We start from the raw sequence: 15,592 nt of genomic DNA on the forward strand, positions 1-15,592 counted from the left end.
ATAGTATAATACTTTAAAGTAATAATATTAGAATCTAATATATAGATAATACTTATTAATTAGAAGTAAGCCTTTAATTAGTATCTTTACTATAAATACTTAGTTATTAAGAAATATAAGAGAACTAGAAACCTAACAGTTACTAACATTATTATATTTAATAATTAATATATAAGAACGTATATTAACCCTATACTTAAGCTAATATATTATAATTATAGTATATAGAACCTTATACCTACTAAGTTATAGGACTACCTTAATAGTAGTAAGAGTTAGACCTTATACCTACTAAGTTATAAGACTACCTTAATAGTAGTAAGAGTTAGACCTTATACCTACTAAGTTATAGAACTACCTTAATAGTAGTAAGAGTTAGATCTTATACCTACTAAGTTATAAGACTACCTTAATAGTAGTAAAAGTTAGATCTTATAAAACTAAATTAATAAGGTTAAGTAGTTAAATATAATTAGTACCTTACGTCTATATAATATTTAGTATATATACCTTTAGTACTAATTATATTTAACTACCTAACCTTATTAATCTATAGCTATAGTACTAATTATATTTAACTACTTAACCTTATTAATTTATAGCTATTTGTATCCTAAGAGTTCTGTAAATAAGATAGTTTAAATATACTATTTAGTATTACTTTCCTTATAAGTAGCTTTTTAAAGGTTTAATTTCCTATACTCTTAATAATCTAGATAGATAGAGGGCCTAAAGTTATTTCTACTATAGAGATAGTTTTACTAGAGCCTTATTACTAAAAAGCTAACTTCTACTAAGTATAGGTATTCTAGCAGTCTTAATTACATTAAGATAGGAGATCTAGTTAGAGGATATTATACTATAAAATATAGTAGTCTTTATAGTAAACTTAGTAGTAATCTTTATAGCACTAATATAAGAGCTATACCTAGAGGTAGTAGGTTTAACTAGGACTAGATATCTATAATACAGAGCTATTACTAGAATAATAACTTAAAGAGCTAGTTACTCCTAGAGGTAGTAGGTTTAACTAGGACTAGATATCTATAATACAGAACTATTACTAGAATAATAACCTAGCTATAGTAGTCTTTAAGGTAGACTTAGCAGTAATCTTTATAGTATTAATACAGGAATTATACCTAGGAGTAGTAGGTTCTACTACTATATTAGTATATAAGCTAGTTACTTCTAGGAGTAGTAGGTTTAACTAGAACTAGATATCTATAATATAGAGCTATTACTAGAATAATAACCTAGCTATAGTAGTCTTTAAGGTAGGCTTAGTAGTAATCTTTGTAATATTAATATAAGAGCTATACCTAGGGGTAGTAGGTTCTACTACTATATTAGTATATAATTTAGTTATACTAGAAACTAACTTCTACTAAGTATACTAGGACTAGATATCTATAATATAGAGCTATTACTAGAATAATAACCTAGCTATAGTAGTATTTTAATAGAAGAGCTTATAGCATGCTTTTATTAACCTAGCTATAGTAGTACTTTAGGAATAGTAATTACTAGCTCTAGCTTAACTATATCCTTAGAAACTACTAGTATATTAAGGCTAAAGACTATTATATTTTACCTTTTTAAGATTTTCTTCCTTATATTTAGTCTATTAAATCTTAGTTAATATTTCCTTTTTATATTTTACTTTCTTCTTAGCTTTTTATCTTATAGCTTAATACCTTTAGAAATCTATTATATATAGAACTTATATAGAAGTTAAGATATAAAACTAAGTTACTCTTTAGTAATACTACTAAATCTATTATTAATATACTAACTATTTATAAGTAACTAAGGTAGGAGATCCTTTATAAGTAAGCTTTAGAAGGAGTAGATTACTATAAGTAGATAGAGTAAGGCTTAGTATATAACTTAAGAGATATTTTCTATTAAAGTATCTTTCTATTTAATAGCTAAGAGTATATCTACTATAATATAGGTATAGTATTTAACTAAAATATAATCTATAGATAAAGAAGGTACTTATATATATTTTAATAGCTTCTTTTTATATATCTAGTTAATAAAGATATTAAATATATTAGTATTAACCTAGTAGATAGAGATAATACTATTAGCTATCTCTTTAAACTTACTAGATAGCGTACCTTAAAAGAAGCCTAAATAGTACTAAAGAAGCTTTTTCTATTAAAGTATTTTTCTATCTAGTTAATAAAAATATTAAATATATTAGTATTAACCTAGTAGATAAAGATAATACTATTAGCTATCTCTTTAAACTTACTAGATAGTATACCTTAGAAGAAGCCTAAATAGTACTTAAGAAGCTTTTTTTATTAAAGTATCTTTCTATCTAGAAGCTAAAAGTATATCTGCTATAAGGTAGGACTAATATTTAATAGAGATATAATATACTAAAAAGAAAAGTATTAGTATATTCTTTAATAGCTTCTTCTTATATATCTATCTAATAAAGAGGTTAAATATATTAGTATTAACTTTACTAATAAAAAGAATACTTTTTATTACTACTTTATACTTTCTAAGAAGTATACTATAATAGAGTTTTAAATAGTAATAAAGAAGCTTCTTATAAAGGGTATATCTCTTCTTTTAGCTTTAGCTATAATAAGGATAGTACTTAACTTAGTAATTATACTTATTCTACTTTAGCTCTAACTATAATAAAGATAGTACTTAACTTAGTAGTTATAATTACTTTACTAGTAATAAACTCTAAAGGTAATAGGTTAAAAAAAAAGTTTAAATAATATTAGAGAAGCTTTTTATAAAGAGTATATCTCTTTTTTATTAAATAGAAGTATATTTATTATATAGTAAGTTAAATAACTTATTATTAAAATACTAATAGTAATAAATATAGGCTTTAACTAGATTTTTAGTATCTTTTAACTACCTAGTAAAGTATTTTAGGATATTAATAGTAGTATTAAGAGTTACTGCCTAATTAAGCTTAAGATAGTAGTAGTACTTAAAGTTTTACTTAATAATAAAGACTCTACGTAGTATAAAGATATCTCTACTAATATACTTACTAGGCTGTAATAGTTAAGAAATATACTATTTATAGTATAATTTAATATATAATAGTTATAAACATCTTTATATACTTATTATAAATTAAGGTATAAATTTACCTACCTATTTAATAATAAACTATAGTTATTTTATACTAAGTTTATATAAATTTACCTTACATTTTATACTATATTGTAGTATAAAACGCAGTCTTTCTTCTGTGTTTTTTACCTAATAAAGCTATAGGGTAAATTACCCGATTTTGTACCTTAGTGAGCGCGGCATCTAGCAACTTTATCTCTACGCCGAACAAGCAACTTGCGCGCATGATATCGTTTTCCTTCTAAATTAACAAATCCCCATACATTAGTTAGATGCCATCCACCCTTCTCGCTCGTTACCGATGCCTTGATGTGCTTCAGTCCATCTGGGCCTGAAGACCTCTCAATCAGCCAGTCGTCCTTCAACCATGCATCGTCAAGTTCAGACAAGTCTGACCAAATCGATGCACTTTTGATACGACCGAGATTGACGTGGTTCATCGATTCTTCGGAACCATCGAGCACTACTAAAAGGTGTAGCTGCGGTCAGTAGGTTTGTCATATATGTAATGTTTGTGACGATAAATTACTTACACCATTCAGCTCCGCCCTTGAATCCGCCAGAAATTCGCAGCTCAATGTCATACCGAAGGACATCACTTGGGGTTTTCGACTGTTTGATGTGTTCGATGACCGTGACAATACCTGCCGCCTCGAAATCGTCAACTCAATGCCAAATTACCTAGAGAGCTTGGGCATGTACCTGTCTCTTCCACCAAGCTTGTCCTTGAAGTGTCAACAAAGCATCAGTGGAGTCGGAAAGACCTTTGTGAAATATCCAGCGGCCCTCTACAGGGCGAGGAGGTACGATTAGTATGATTTTTAACATCTATTCGTGCTTTCACACTTACCCATGTTCCAAAGTGACGAACTCTCAGGTGCTGCCATGTTTAGGTGATGATGACGACGTCGAATAACAAAATTGGTGTGAGAAAAGGAAGATCAGCTATCCAGTGTGGTACAGGCCACAGCTACATAGAAACGCAAGATCCCAACAGCGTGATTATCGGCGGCGCGCACTGAGACCAACACACCCGGACTTCGGGCGTCGGAGACATGCGGTCACATCACGCAATTCGGCGCTTCGGTCCAATCCCTCTAAATTCGGGGCGATTCGAGGGTATGGTCAATCCCGCCAGGTTTAGCGGAAAACCCTGCATTGCACCATACTCCACTTTAGTCCCGAACCAACTCTACGTCCCTTCGAAGTTCAAGAGCCGCTATCGTCGGGACTCGGAGCCGACTTGGAACCAATCTTGAAACCACAATTGACACAGTATATTGGATGATACAAAGAACTTGAATATTAAGTGCTCACTAACTCTTGCAAAATTTCCTCCATATGTCTCGCCGGCAAACTTAGATGCCCCTCATCCAACACGAATAATCTCACACCCCTCAATAGCGTAACTGCTCTTCTTGTCATGCTGACAGGATTGCCAATGTCCATGTTCCCATGCCACAGAGTCAAGCGAGTAGCATGAATCTCGTCTAGTGGAAAGCCCCAGTCTCCTCCCAAAAGCCTAGCCTCCCAGGCAAATGCGTAACTGTTCGCTCTGATACCTTCCCTGACTGATGATAAGAACTTCTTTTTGTATGATTCATCCTCCAAACAAGCGTGGTCGATCTCAGGACGCATTTTGACATCCCTCATGAATGCCTTGTTGAAGGCTCCTGGATCTTTTGCTCGAGCTGCACGACCTAGCACTAGGTATATAAGTGCCGCCATAAGAGGGGTCAGCCATACTGCGAGGAATACCATGATCCGTGGCATCAGTGGCATATCCTCAATCCCAAGTTCGAAAGGATAGATGCCCGACACAATAGTCGCTCCGCGAACTCGACCCTCGGGTAGTTGATGTAAACAGGCAAGAACGTAAGCACCGCCGCCTGAAGTTCCAAGTAGATAGAACTCGTCAAGTTCGAGGTGATGGAGCAAAGCAGCTACATCGCGAGGCCAGTCCGTAATGCTGCGTTGGGGCTGGAATGATGAAAAGCCGAAGCCTGGTCGGTCGAGCACGATCAGTCTTATGTGGTATTTCAGAGCGGCATCATGCCAGAGGGCCCCTTCGAGTCGCGATCCTGGGAAGCCATGACAATGTAGGACTGGGTGTCCCTGTAGATCGCCGTAAATTGCATAACTGAGGTAGCGCCCATCTGAGAGTTGAATATAGTCTAGCCGACATGAGTGAGAGAAGGATTTATTCATTATTCCTGGAGTCTGACGATCGAAAACTGGTTGAAGTTATAAAGCTTTCTATCAGTATTAATGTGCAGCTGTAGTCTTGTGGAAATGGTCGGAGACATATCGTGTTGCTAGTATTGATAGATCGCCGACCATGAAACTATCCGGGATGAGTCAGGTAATAGTCAACAGATATTATTAAATATAACATGGTAGAACCATGATCAATATTCTGTTTCTTACACGACTCGGAGCGCTTCCGTGATTTCATCCATATCAGATCTCAAATCTCGAAGACGGCGTCTGCCATACTTCTTGCTTTCCATGTCTTCGTGTCTCATCATCGTTTTCAGTAGATCTAATGAGTCATAACGGGAGAGTAGACCGATTCCGCCTCTGGTGTCGTTCGATGATCTACGTAAATCAGAAGCGGGCTCGCTCGCATAATCTCGGGTACAAGGTTCCTCCGACGGCATCAAGCTCTTCCTGTTTGATCTTGATGTCATCGATGCATTCAAGAAACAACGGCAGCCAAGAGCTGATTCCATCATATCTAGGAGATAGCTTGCCGTCTGCACAAGCACTATTGCTTGAAGGTGTCGCGATATCTGGAAGGGAGAATGTTCCGCTTTCAGTCCCTGGAAAACTTGTGGGAAGTAGGGACATCCTGAAGAGGTGTGCATTTCCAAGTTGATGGACAAGATTCCAAAAAGATTGCTGAAGAGACGCAGTATTTGCAAAAAACATCCCACTATCAAAGAGAGCATTTGTGTGCTTAGGCGAGGGGTTGCCGAAGAAATCACTGTATGATCATGGGAATAGGGCGAAGCATGTGCCACGGGATGGTCGAGCCGCTGGCACGCGAGGCATGGTTGCGACGCCTTTCTTTCGAAACTATTTAATAATTCGAGAAAACGCTGAGAAGCGTCGAGAATCTGGGTGACTAGGGATGAGCTTGCCGATCTGCTGTCCCCATGTTGCGTGTGTACCCATTGAGCTGACTTTTCGCTGTGTGACACAATGTCCTGCAGCTCGAGGTTGAGTTCACTGAGCTGTCGCATGTTGATTCCAGGAACCGAATTATCGGGTATATGCGGCGAGGGCGAAGCCTGGTACCGCGCGTGCGAGTGGCTTTCCCCGCTATTGTGAATTTCCAACGATTCGGTACTCTCCACGGCTTGTGTCAAAACACTCTCGGTGGCCAGCGAATGGTACTGGGCGATATCATGGTTTCCTTCAAAATTGCCCGTAGATATGTCCATTTCATGTGTAAAGTTCATGTCGAGTATGCTCTCCAGAGAGGGGTCGAACGATGTAAAGGTATTAGAAGTTGGTGAGAGACCTGCCGGCATACCAATAGTTCTACTGCCTGCCGACCCAGAGACCGATTGGAACATCTCTGACCCTCCGCTATAACTATCGATCGTATCAAGTGTTTCCCCCTCTGCACCTTCAAACCACCTGGAGGGAATGGGTCTAGAGATGGTCTCCTTATCGTTTAATATTGAGGTGTTGAAAGCTGTTGGTGATTCTGTCACATCATTGATCCCTCTGTTTTTGTCTGGTATGTCCAGTGTTGACTGGAGGCCTCGTTTTGTGGGGCGACGACCCATGCGTAGTGATGGGCTGCGGATACATGGAACTTGCGCGCGGCAACAGCGATCGCATAAGGTTGCAGAGGCCTCGTCGTAATTGCATCGAAGTTTATGCGCTCGGCATCGATCACATGCTGCTCGTTTGGGCGCTTCCATACTTCTGATATGTCAGCATCCACCTCCGACGTCTGGTTTATGTCCTCAGCTTACGGAAGAGTCGTTGATGGTAGCGGCCAAAGCAATCATGGCTAAGCTACGGGTAGCGGCCACGGCCTACTTAAGTAGCATGAGTACCTAATCACTGACCCTAGAGCCACTAAATCGATTTCTGCATCCTTTCAAATAGTTCGAAGAGTTGCCAACATCTATCCTTGAGTCATGTAAGGGCATTGTGCATGGTAGGATCAACAGCGACGATTTCATGCTTATACTCGGTTCTTCTCTGGTTGCGATGGACAAGACAGCTCAGTAAGCTTACTGTGTAGTATCACTCGTTATGATTGTTGAATTCAATATGCATGCCTTAATTTGCAAAGACCTATCCCTGACAGATTCAAGCTATTCCTGCACAAACAAAAACGCTCTGTCTGAACAGGTATAGACTCATACATACTACAATGGTCTATGGATATTTCTCGCAGTTGCATGAATTCAAACATTTTCATAACCGTGCCACCATGTACACGCAGGAATTCAAGCACGTTGTAAGATTACTCTAGGCTTAAAATTGTCACGTGCTTGTCTTCCCGCCCCTGTCCAGGTGGCACGGTAACCCGTCTGAGGGGAGCTGACTGTACTGTGCATGGTAGAGTTTGTTCGTGTATGCGCAAGGGTCTGGAAAGAGTTGGTATTTAGATGATCCAAACGATCGCTGGCTCCCATTGCTCGAAAACTACAAGCATATCACGACTATCAACACAGAGCGAGATTTGACTTATTTCTCATGTAATGCCACATGTGATGTCGATGCAAAGCTCGCGTCAAAGATAGCCGGTATTGCCGGTATTGCCAAGCTAATCATATTCAGCTCCATTCCTGAAGGAACATGTGGAGGTGTCCGAGAAAGGCAGGCGGGGGATCGTCTGACGAGCATATATCATATGATAGGATATATGCCAAGTAATTGTTGAGACCTAATCTTCTAAGGGTCAGGGGGTTAAAAAGCAGAGGTGAAAGAATTTTGTCAACTATGTGGTTGAGAAGGCACGCAATCAATACATTCTGTCAATCTCCTTGAAGCTCACGTTTGGCCTTCTCCAGCTTGCTGGAGCTCGGGCGTACGTCTGCCTGCGTCTGACACTATCCACGGGCTGAGTATACATCTTTAAACAGCTTACTGGGGCCTGTTGGAAATACTTTGACACGCCCCGTACCAATAATGGCTAGTATGAAAGGGGTCAGCAGGCGTGCTGTGGACAGGCTCTTCCTTGAACGAAATCATGTCCTTTGATACGATATCCCATCGGTTTTCCGCATCAGCCCACTCGATCATGATTCAGGTTGTTGGAAGTTGGCAGGTTCTAACGCAGTCGATTACCCTCGATATCTACTGTTCCGGTTTCGGTAGACGTCTGCACTACATCGATGCAGCACTGAACAAAACGACAGCTTGTTTCGCATTCGAGAACTGGTTCGTAAGAGTGTACCATCTCTGATCGAGATCCCGTCGTGCCTTGTCGTCGAAAATCCGAGAAGGTTTTTGGATGATCATGTCCGACACATGCGCATGCAAAGAGCTACCGGTCATGCCAAAACTTGGCATATGCTCACTATAAATCTGATCCAGCCCACCGGTGATGATCTCCCGCAGCTGTTCGCAGAGCTGCGTAGACAGCGTCAGCATAACCATCATATGCATTGAGACGGTCGATAGAGAAGGCGATCCCTCCGGCTTGCTGTTTTGCAGCTGGGCGGGGATGTATGATCCGATTTGCAGTGGAGGAAGGCGGACCGCCGGCTCCTCGCCGGGCCATGGCAGCTGGGGATTCTGCGAACACGATCGTATGTTACTCGCAATAGACCCGTATACGTCTAGCAGTCGATGATAGCAAGATAAGATCAGTAGGGTTGTTGCTTGATCAATAGAGGCGTCACTAGATAGAGGGTCGTCGAGAGAGAGTTGAAGTCGCTTTAAAAGTGTGATGAGGGATCTTGTGAGCGTGAAGGTTTCGTCGATGGCGAAAAAACGGTTGACTGAGAAGTCGGGTGTCTGGACTGTGTTTTCCGAATGCAGAGGTGCTGGCAGTGTGCAGAAATGATTATACAAGCGAACGTTCAGATTGGCCAATTCACGAATGGCGTCGGCGATTGCAAGCGGTTGGGTGTCTTGCCCCTCGAGCGATGTAGACATACTGCCCACACTCTCGGTAGGAAACAGGTTACTGAAGTCCATTGTCCAACTGTCGAAAGAAGGCGAAGTGGTGTTTGGTAGACCAGCTACAGAGCACGGTGAGTCGTCTACAAGTAGACTAGTGGAAAGTGCCAGTGGTGCTGTCCTGTCTGCAGTGGCGTGCTCCCTTTCTGGCTCGCGGACCTTGCGCTGGCTCCGAGCACTAAAAGTGCACGAGGTTCTGTGTTTAGCACATCTTAGACATTTTTGCAGATCTACTGTTTTTACGCAACGCAGTTTCTGAGCGTGACAGCGATCGCAGGTACTGCGCAGTCGTGGTCCAGCGAGCAGCTCTTGCGTGTGGGAACGAACCATACCAGCGGATAAAGGTATGAGAGAAAGCGACGTTGGTTCGGGTGCAAGAGATTGCCCGTCGAGCTTGGCGTCAGCTAGATTCGTCAGCAACCATGTGCACCACGTGCTCAGCTAAGACACCTCCCTCCGCCACCAAAAGCGAGCCAGAAACGATACTAATTACTATGCGAATCAATAATACTCCACTCCTTTACTTTTTCTGCGAAGGACAACCGAAAACCTTCAACCGCATCTTGTCCGAATGACTTCAAAATGTCCGCCGGCGTGATGCACCTTCGGCGATTTGTACGGCGTTTGGTACGGAGAGCTGGTTGACGCCCCCAAACAGGGGCGTCGGTCACTGTTGGTTATCTACCCACGCGGCTGCCTCCCTCATCCAGTAGATCAAAAAACTCCCAGTCGCATATATCCTCTTTCGCCGACAACAAACATGAGTAGTTCAATGTCAGCTGACCCGCCGTCAGCCTCACCTTCACCGCCACCAACACAAGATGCACGCAAAACCATCACCAACAATCGCGGATGGCGATTCTGGGCCATTTTCCCGGCTTTGTGCGTTACGGCATTACTATCTGCGCTCGAAGCTACCGGTATGTCTGAGAAAAGCCAGAGGAAATTATTCTCGCTGAGCAGCCGCTACAGTTGTATCAAATGCATTAAGCACTATCACCGCCGAGCTCGACATGGGCGATAATTACGCTTGGGTTGCGAATGCTTTCTTGTTGACCAGTACTGCGGCGCAACCAGTTTATGGGCAGCTGGCCGACTTCTTTGGACGCAGATGGGTTACCATATCTGCCGTCGCCCTTCTCATCCTCGGTAGTGGCATCGCTGGTGGTGCTAACACTGGCGCGATGCTCATCGCAGGTAGAGCCATTCAAGGTATTGGTGGAGGCGGCATTAATATGTTGATCGATCTTATCATTTGCGACCTGGTACCTCTTCGCGAACGGCCAAAATACCTTGGTCTTGTCGCCATCATCTTCGCTATCGGAACAGGAATGGGTCCATTCATTGGGGGTGCACTCGTACAGCGCGCAAGTTGGCGTTGGGTGTTCTATAGTAAGTGTACCCGAGTTCAAATATAATCAGGCAATAAGATAATTTAACCCCAACTTCAGTCAATCTACCTATCGGAGGTGTTGCTATCGTTCTACTCTTCCTATTCTTGCACACCAACTTCAAGCCAACTACTTTTAAGCACTCGCTCGGACGATTTGACTACATTGGCAGCGTTTTAGTGCTAGGCAGTTCCGTGGCTATTATCTTTGCCCTGACCTACGGTGGCTCTCGATACGCCTGGTCCAGCTGGCATGTGATCGTCCCCCTTGTGCTAGGCTTGATAGCCCTCATTGGATTCCACGGCTACGAAGCCTCGCCATGGGTTACCCAGCCTCTACTTCCACCACACCTTTTCGGCAATCGAACTTCAGCTGTCGCCTTTGTCGCAACCTTTGTTCAGGCCCTGATGTTTGTTTGGGTTATATACTTCCTTCCCATCTATTTTCAGGCTGTCCTTGGTTCCTCATCGAGTCGATCTGGCGTACAGTTACTACCTACAGTTACTGGCATCGTTCCGTTTGCTGGCATTGGTGCTGCATTTATAGAGAAAGTCGGCAAATATAGACCTGTTCATTTGGTTGGACTTGCTTTGATGGCCATTGGAACTGGAACTTTCGCTCTGCTGGATGAGAAATCATCAACCGGTAAGTCTCAACGGGATGCAGAAGAGGCTGGATCATGCTGACCGTGCCTTCGCGATAGGTATGTGGGTTGGTCTACAGCTCTTGCAGGTGGCAGGATTTGCTGTCATTACAACGGCCTTGCTACCGGCTGTTCAAGCACCATTGACAGACAAGGACAACGCTACCTCAACAGCAGCCTGGGCCTACATCCGCAGCTATGGAGCAATTTGGGGCATCACTATTCCGGTGGCAATTTTCAACAATCAATTTGATCAACGCCTCTACAAGATCAGTGATCCAGCCATTCAAGCTGTGCTGTCTGGAGGAAATGCCTATGCTCATGGAACCAAGGAGTTCATGTCAGCCCTATCTCCTCAAGTCCGATCGGAAACAGTTTCGGTCTTTGTGGAAAGCCTTAGAGTTGTCTGGATCGTTGCAGCTGCTATTTGCGGCGCGAGCACGTTGCTTGTTCCGCTTGAGAAAGAGATACCCATGAGAACTGAGCTTGACACCGAGTATGGTTACACAGACGAGGAGAAGAAGACAAAGAAGAAAGGAGAGGTTTCTTTGGAAGGCGTTTAAAGGAAGTTGTCGAGATTTCTCATGTTTGTTATTGTACTCTTGCGTCCCAGGGTCAATATGAAGATCTTGACATCACTCGCGCACAATCTCTCAATCTTCTTCGCCTTGGACAGCCCAATCATATATCTTTGAACCGTTGAAAGCTCCTTTCACGCTGCTTCTAGGCTGATAAAGACAGCTACCAGAGAGGTGACGAAAGCCGGAACCTCTGAAATCAAGAACCTGATCTTGTTCATCCGCAGCCACTTTTCCAAAGCCTTCAAGTTTTCTTGACCTGCTCCCTCCACTCTCCCCGCAGCTTGTAGCCGATGCAAAGCCTCCCTCGAAAACACGAGGTGTGCTAAGGTGAAACTTAAACTCGCAGCATACCAATACCACGCCTGGCTCTCGGTGCGTACATATAGATTGAGCACGCCAGTGCACACGCCCAGGGTAAAAGAGAAAGTAAGATCGACGAGAGATCGATTGACCATCGACGGTAACCAATACGGTAAAGCTTGACCAAGAAATTGCTCCCTATATGTCGTGGGTTGCAACCACGGGTAGAAGGCGTGCATTTGGTACATGTTCGCAACCAGGCTATCGGCAGAGCCAGCATCAGAATATAGTAGCGCTTTGAATAGCTTGCTGCTTACAGGGCTGTAGAAGATACAAGTGGAGCTCCACGAAGAGCTACCATTAGGGACATAGGCACGGTGAACGATTATGATCACTTTGATCAGCGTTAAGACCGTTTGCACTGTGAACGATATTTGAGCATTACAACTGGTAGGTATCAGCTTTTGAAATGATTACTCTCGCAAGTTAGTAACTGTAATCTTAAAATCTCCATACGACCACTTGATCCGAACTCAGTAAGATTTCATTTTCAATCGTGTCAGCAAATCAAAACAATAACTTGACACCGAACCCGAACATCCGATAAACCCCCCTGTTCGGAGGTAGAAGAACTTTCAACCACAGCTTACTACCGATTCGAATTCCCAAGATGTTCCCCCCGACTCGGAGACATTCGGGCGTTCGGATACATTCCACCGCCGAATGTCCTTGACCAAGCTCGCGCCATAGAGTTCCCACTCTGATGCATGTACGAGCAGGTATGCAACACATGCAAGCAAACCGCAGATGAGAAATTCGCATTCCATCAACACCCATCTTAGAAGTCATTGTTTGACCTCCCCGTTATGTACGAATTCTTCAAGGGTGCCGAATTCTTCAACTTCGAGCTCACGCGCATCTTGAGCGCATCGCCATATGGAGGCTGCGATGTCGCAGAATTTCTCGATGCTCTGGACACCATCAAACCCAATCATGCACAGAGCTGGCAACAAGCCTGGACGAAACAAGCCGAGAAGGTGGAAAGATTAGCCAACGATGCGCTGTCCACGGGTCACACGAAGCTCGCGCGCGGTGCGTTTCTACGAGCGTCGAACTACTTCCGTGCAAGCCAGTATATGCTCTTCGAGCGCGAGCTATCTCTGAGAATACTCGAGCGTAGCATTGCTAATTTCCAACTTGCAATGGGGATGTTTGACTACCCTGTGGAATCTGTTGAGATAGCGCATGATGGACTGATGTTGCCGGGAATGCTATATCTTCCCAATCAGAAACAACGCGTGTCTGAGAAGGTTCCACTGATTATTGTCTGCGGCGGCGCAGACTCGACAAAGGAGGAATTGCACTTTCTGATTGGGGCATCGGGGCCATCAAACGGATACGCGATGCTCCTCTTCGACGGTCCTGGCCAAGGGATTAGTCTGTTGCGGGACAAGACGGTGCAGCGGCCAGATTGGGAGGCTGTTATCGAAAGCGTTTTGGACTATATAGTTGCATTTGCGGACGCACACCCAAGCGTTGCACTGGACATGGACCGGATTGCAATTACCGGCGCGTCGATGGGGGGGTACTATGCACTCCGCGGTGCAACAGATATCCGTATTAAGGCGTGCGTGGCTATCGATGCGTTTTATGATCTCTTTGATCTCGTCATGGTGCGGCAGCCGAAAATGTTCATGGCCCTTTGGCTCGGAGGCTGGATCCCTGACCGCGTCATCGACACACTTACGCAGCTACAAGGGCGCCTTGACTTCCAGAGCAAATGGGAAGTGTGGTGTTCGTCGACTATCTTAGGCACAGAAAAGCCGTCGGACTTGATGAGAAAGACGAAAGAATTCACACTGAGGCTGCCGGACGGCAGCGAGCTTCTGGATGCTGTGACATGTCCAGTCTTAGTATCTGGCGCGGCACACAGCTTGTATTTCAAGCCAGAGTTGTCATGCGGAAAGATCGTCGAGTGTCTGCACAATATTGAGGAGTGCAAAAAGGAGGTTTGGGTGCCCGAGGAGCCTGCGGATGGAGGATTACAAGCCAAAGTCGGGGCATGGGCATTGATGCAATATCGCACGTTCAAGTTTCTCGATAAACATTTTGATATCGACAGGTGTGAAGTGTCGCGATGAGTTGCTTGCTCATACAAAATAAATTAGTTTCTCCCCGGAAACCTTCTGCAGTCTCAACAACTCTAACCCCTCATCCAGTATGCCCTGCAAGCTACCTTTCATGACCTTAGGTGGATGCGCTCTCAACCTCCCGTTATCAATCATTCTTTGAACTTGTTCATAATACTTTACGCCGAATTTGCGATGTTCCGGGTTTGCTTGCTGCTGGAATGTCGAGCCCATTTTGATATCCTTACCAAGCAATGACATGCCCAGAACCCAGTTCGATTTGATTGTTGAGCGCGGGCTGTCCAGTGGAGAGAGCTCAAGAGAAATGTACGTACCGCCCAAACGGCCCATGGAGAGATAGCAAAGTTCAGACGCCTGTGCCGTGGCAATTGTGTCCAAAACATATTTCAGTGAGTTTTTGGTGGCCTTTTTGATGTCGGCGACGCAATTCGGGTTGTTGTAGTCGAACGCTTGGATCGCACCGTATGATTTGACCAATTCGAAATTCTTTGGTGAGCATGTCGCGATGGGCTTTAAACCTGCGCTGCGACTTGTCAATAAAACCACTGCAGGTTACTACGGATGTACTCACAGCTTGAGCAGTTGGATTGCCATCGTGCCAGCCGCTGTAGCTCCTCCATTGACCAAAACATCCACTGGCTTCTGTGCTGGGTGCTGGAGTGTTCCCGGCGGTTTGAGGTAATAGAATATTGCGAGTCCAACAGTACCGATGCCAATTGCGCTCATCGCTGCAGCAGTTTCCCAGCTCATGGCTTTTGGAATTAGAAATATGAAATCTGCGTCTGCAACAAGGTATTCTGCAAATGCTCCAGATGAAGGCTCCGCAGGGTTAGCCCCATGGATACCGCCGAAGACACGATCACCAATGATGAAGGTGCGTTGTACGTCTGGACCAACTTGTACGATGGTGCCGGCGAAATCGCAGCCAATAACTGTGCCTGGGGCGGGAAACTTGTGAGGAACTTTGTAGTCGAACAGATTCAGCGCGACTGTGGTAGTTTTGACTAGCACCATGTTGCTATTGAGTATAGGTATGCTTGCTTCATTGTCGACCATCGGCTCGCCATCAGAGTTAGCGCGGATGGCACGCTGCGTCGCCGGGAGTTCGACTGCAGACATGGTAGTGTTTTTCCAGATAATTCAATGTGCAGATGGATGCGATTTCGTGTTTTTATTGTAGTTATGCCTGTTCGGCCGTCAACGCACCTCAGTGCTCGGGTGCCGAATGCCGAACTAGATGAATGTTCCGAATCC

At 43.7% G+C, this 15,592-nt stretch overlaps 7 protein-coding genes across 7 annotated transcripts; 2 read left to right on the plus strand and 5 right to left on the minus strand.

Moving 5' to 3' along the window:
• Positions 1-3,287: 3,287 nt before the first annotated feature.
• Positions 3,288-4,007, minus strand: P153DRAFT_382091 (uncharacterized protein; the record flags this gene model as incomplete). Its single annotated transcript, XM_033670104.1, has 4 exons — positions 3,288-3,583; positions 3,654-3,771; positions 3,823-3,908; positions 3,971-4,007. 4 exons carry the CDS (start codon positions 4,005-4,007, stop codon positions 3,288-3,290), a joined length of 537 nt encoding a protein of 178 aa, XP_033526852.1.
• Positions 4,008-4,425: 418 nt separating this feature from the next.
• P153DRAFT_373222 (alpha/beta-hydrolase) lies at positions 4,426-5,328 on the minus strand (the record flags this gene model as incomplete). Its single annotated transcript, XM_033669451.1, has 1 exon — positions 4,426-5,328. One exon carries the CDS (start codon positions 5,326-5,328, stop codon positions 4,426-4,428), a length of 903 nt encoding a protein of 300 aa, XP_033526853.1.
• A 3,147-nt stretch (positions 5,329-8,475) lies between these two features.
• Positions 8,476-9,603, minus strand: P153DRAFT_353980 (uncharacterized protein; the record flags this gene model as incomplete). Its single annotated transcript, XM_033666475.1, has 1 exon — positions 8,476-9,603. The coding sequence occupies one exon, from the start codon at positions 9,601-9,603 to the stop codon at positions 8,476-8,478; it is 1,128 nt and encodes a 375-aa protein (XP_033526854.1).
• Positions 9,604-9,743: 140 nt separating this feature from the next.
• Positions 9,744-11,939, plus strand: P153DRAFT_332700 (MFS general substrate transporter). Its single transcript, XM_033665523.1, has 4 exons — positions 9,744-10,193; positions 10,246-10,665; positions 10,725-11,309; positions 11,368-11,939. The coding sequence occupies exons 1-4, from the start codon at positions 10,034-10,036 to the stop codon at positions 11,868-11,870; spliced, it is 1,668 nt and encodes a 555-aa protein (XP_033526855.1). The 5' UTR covers positions 9,744-10,033; the 3' UTR covers positions 11,871-11,939.
• Positions 11,940-12,019: 80 nt separating this feature from the next.
• P153DRAFT_382094 (uncharacterized protein) lies at positions 12,020-12,436 on the minus strand (the record flags this gene model as incomplete). Its single annotated transcript, XM_033670105.1, has 1 exon — positions 12,020-12,436. The coding sequence occupies one exon, from the start codon at positions 12,434-12,436 to the stop codon at positions 12,020-12,022; it is 417 nt and encodes a 138-aa protein (XP_033526856.1).
• Positions 12,437-13,054: 618 nt separating this feature from the next.
• Positions 13,055-14,329, plus strand: P153DRAFT_283603 (alpha/beta hydrolase; the record flags this gene model as incomplete). The annotated part of the gene is made up of 1 exon (XM_033663273.1): positions 13,055-14,329. The coding sequence occupies one exon, from the start codon at positions 13,055-13,057 to the stop codon at positions 14,327-14,329; it is 1,275 nt and encodes a 424-aa protein (XP_033526857.1).
• A 9-nt stretch (positions 14,330-14,338) lies between these two features.
• P153DRAFT_283582 (putative zinc-binding dehydrogenase family oxidoreductase) lies at positions 14,339-15,457 on the minus strand (the record flags this gene model as incomplete). Its single annotated transcript, XM_033663272.1, has 2 exons — positions 14,339-14,861; positions 14,910-15,457. 2 exons carry the CDS (start codon positions 15,455-15,457, stop codon positions 14,339-14,341), a joined length of 1,071 nt encoding a protein of 356 aa, XP_033526858.1.
• Positions 15,458-15,592: the final 135 nt, after the last annotated feature.

This window comes from Dothidotthia symphoricarpi (assembly GCF_010015815.1).
Source record: "Dothidotthia symphoricarpi CBS 119687 unplaced genomic scaffold P153scaffold_4, whole genome shotgun sequence".
NCBI lineage: Eukaryota > Fungi > Ascomycota > Dothideomycetes > Pleosporales > Dothidotthiaceae > Dothidotthia > Dothidotthia symphoricarpi.

What these genes read in the sequence shown, in the direction of transcription:
- P153DRAFT_332700 (XM_033665523.1), top strand. Translation starts at nt 10,034, where the DNA reads ATGAGTAGTTCAATGTCAGCTGACCCGCCGTCAGCCTCACCTTCACCG. An exon ending in ATCTGCGCTCGAAGCTACCG is followed by an intron (nt 10,194 to 10,245) that starts GTATGTCTGAGA and finishes CAGCCGCTACAG; the next exon opens with TTGTATCAAATGCATTAAGC. An exon ending in GGATGAGAAATCATCAACCG is followed by an intron (nt 11,310 to 11,367) that starts GTAAGTCTCAAC and finishes CCTTCGCGATAG; the next exon opens with GTATGTGGGTTGGTCTACAG.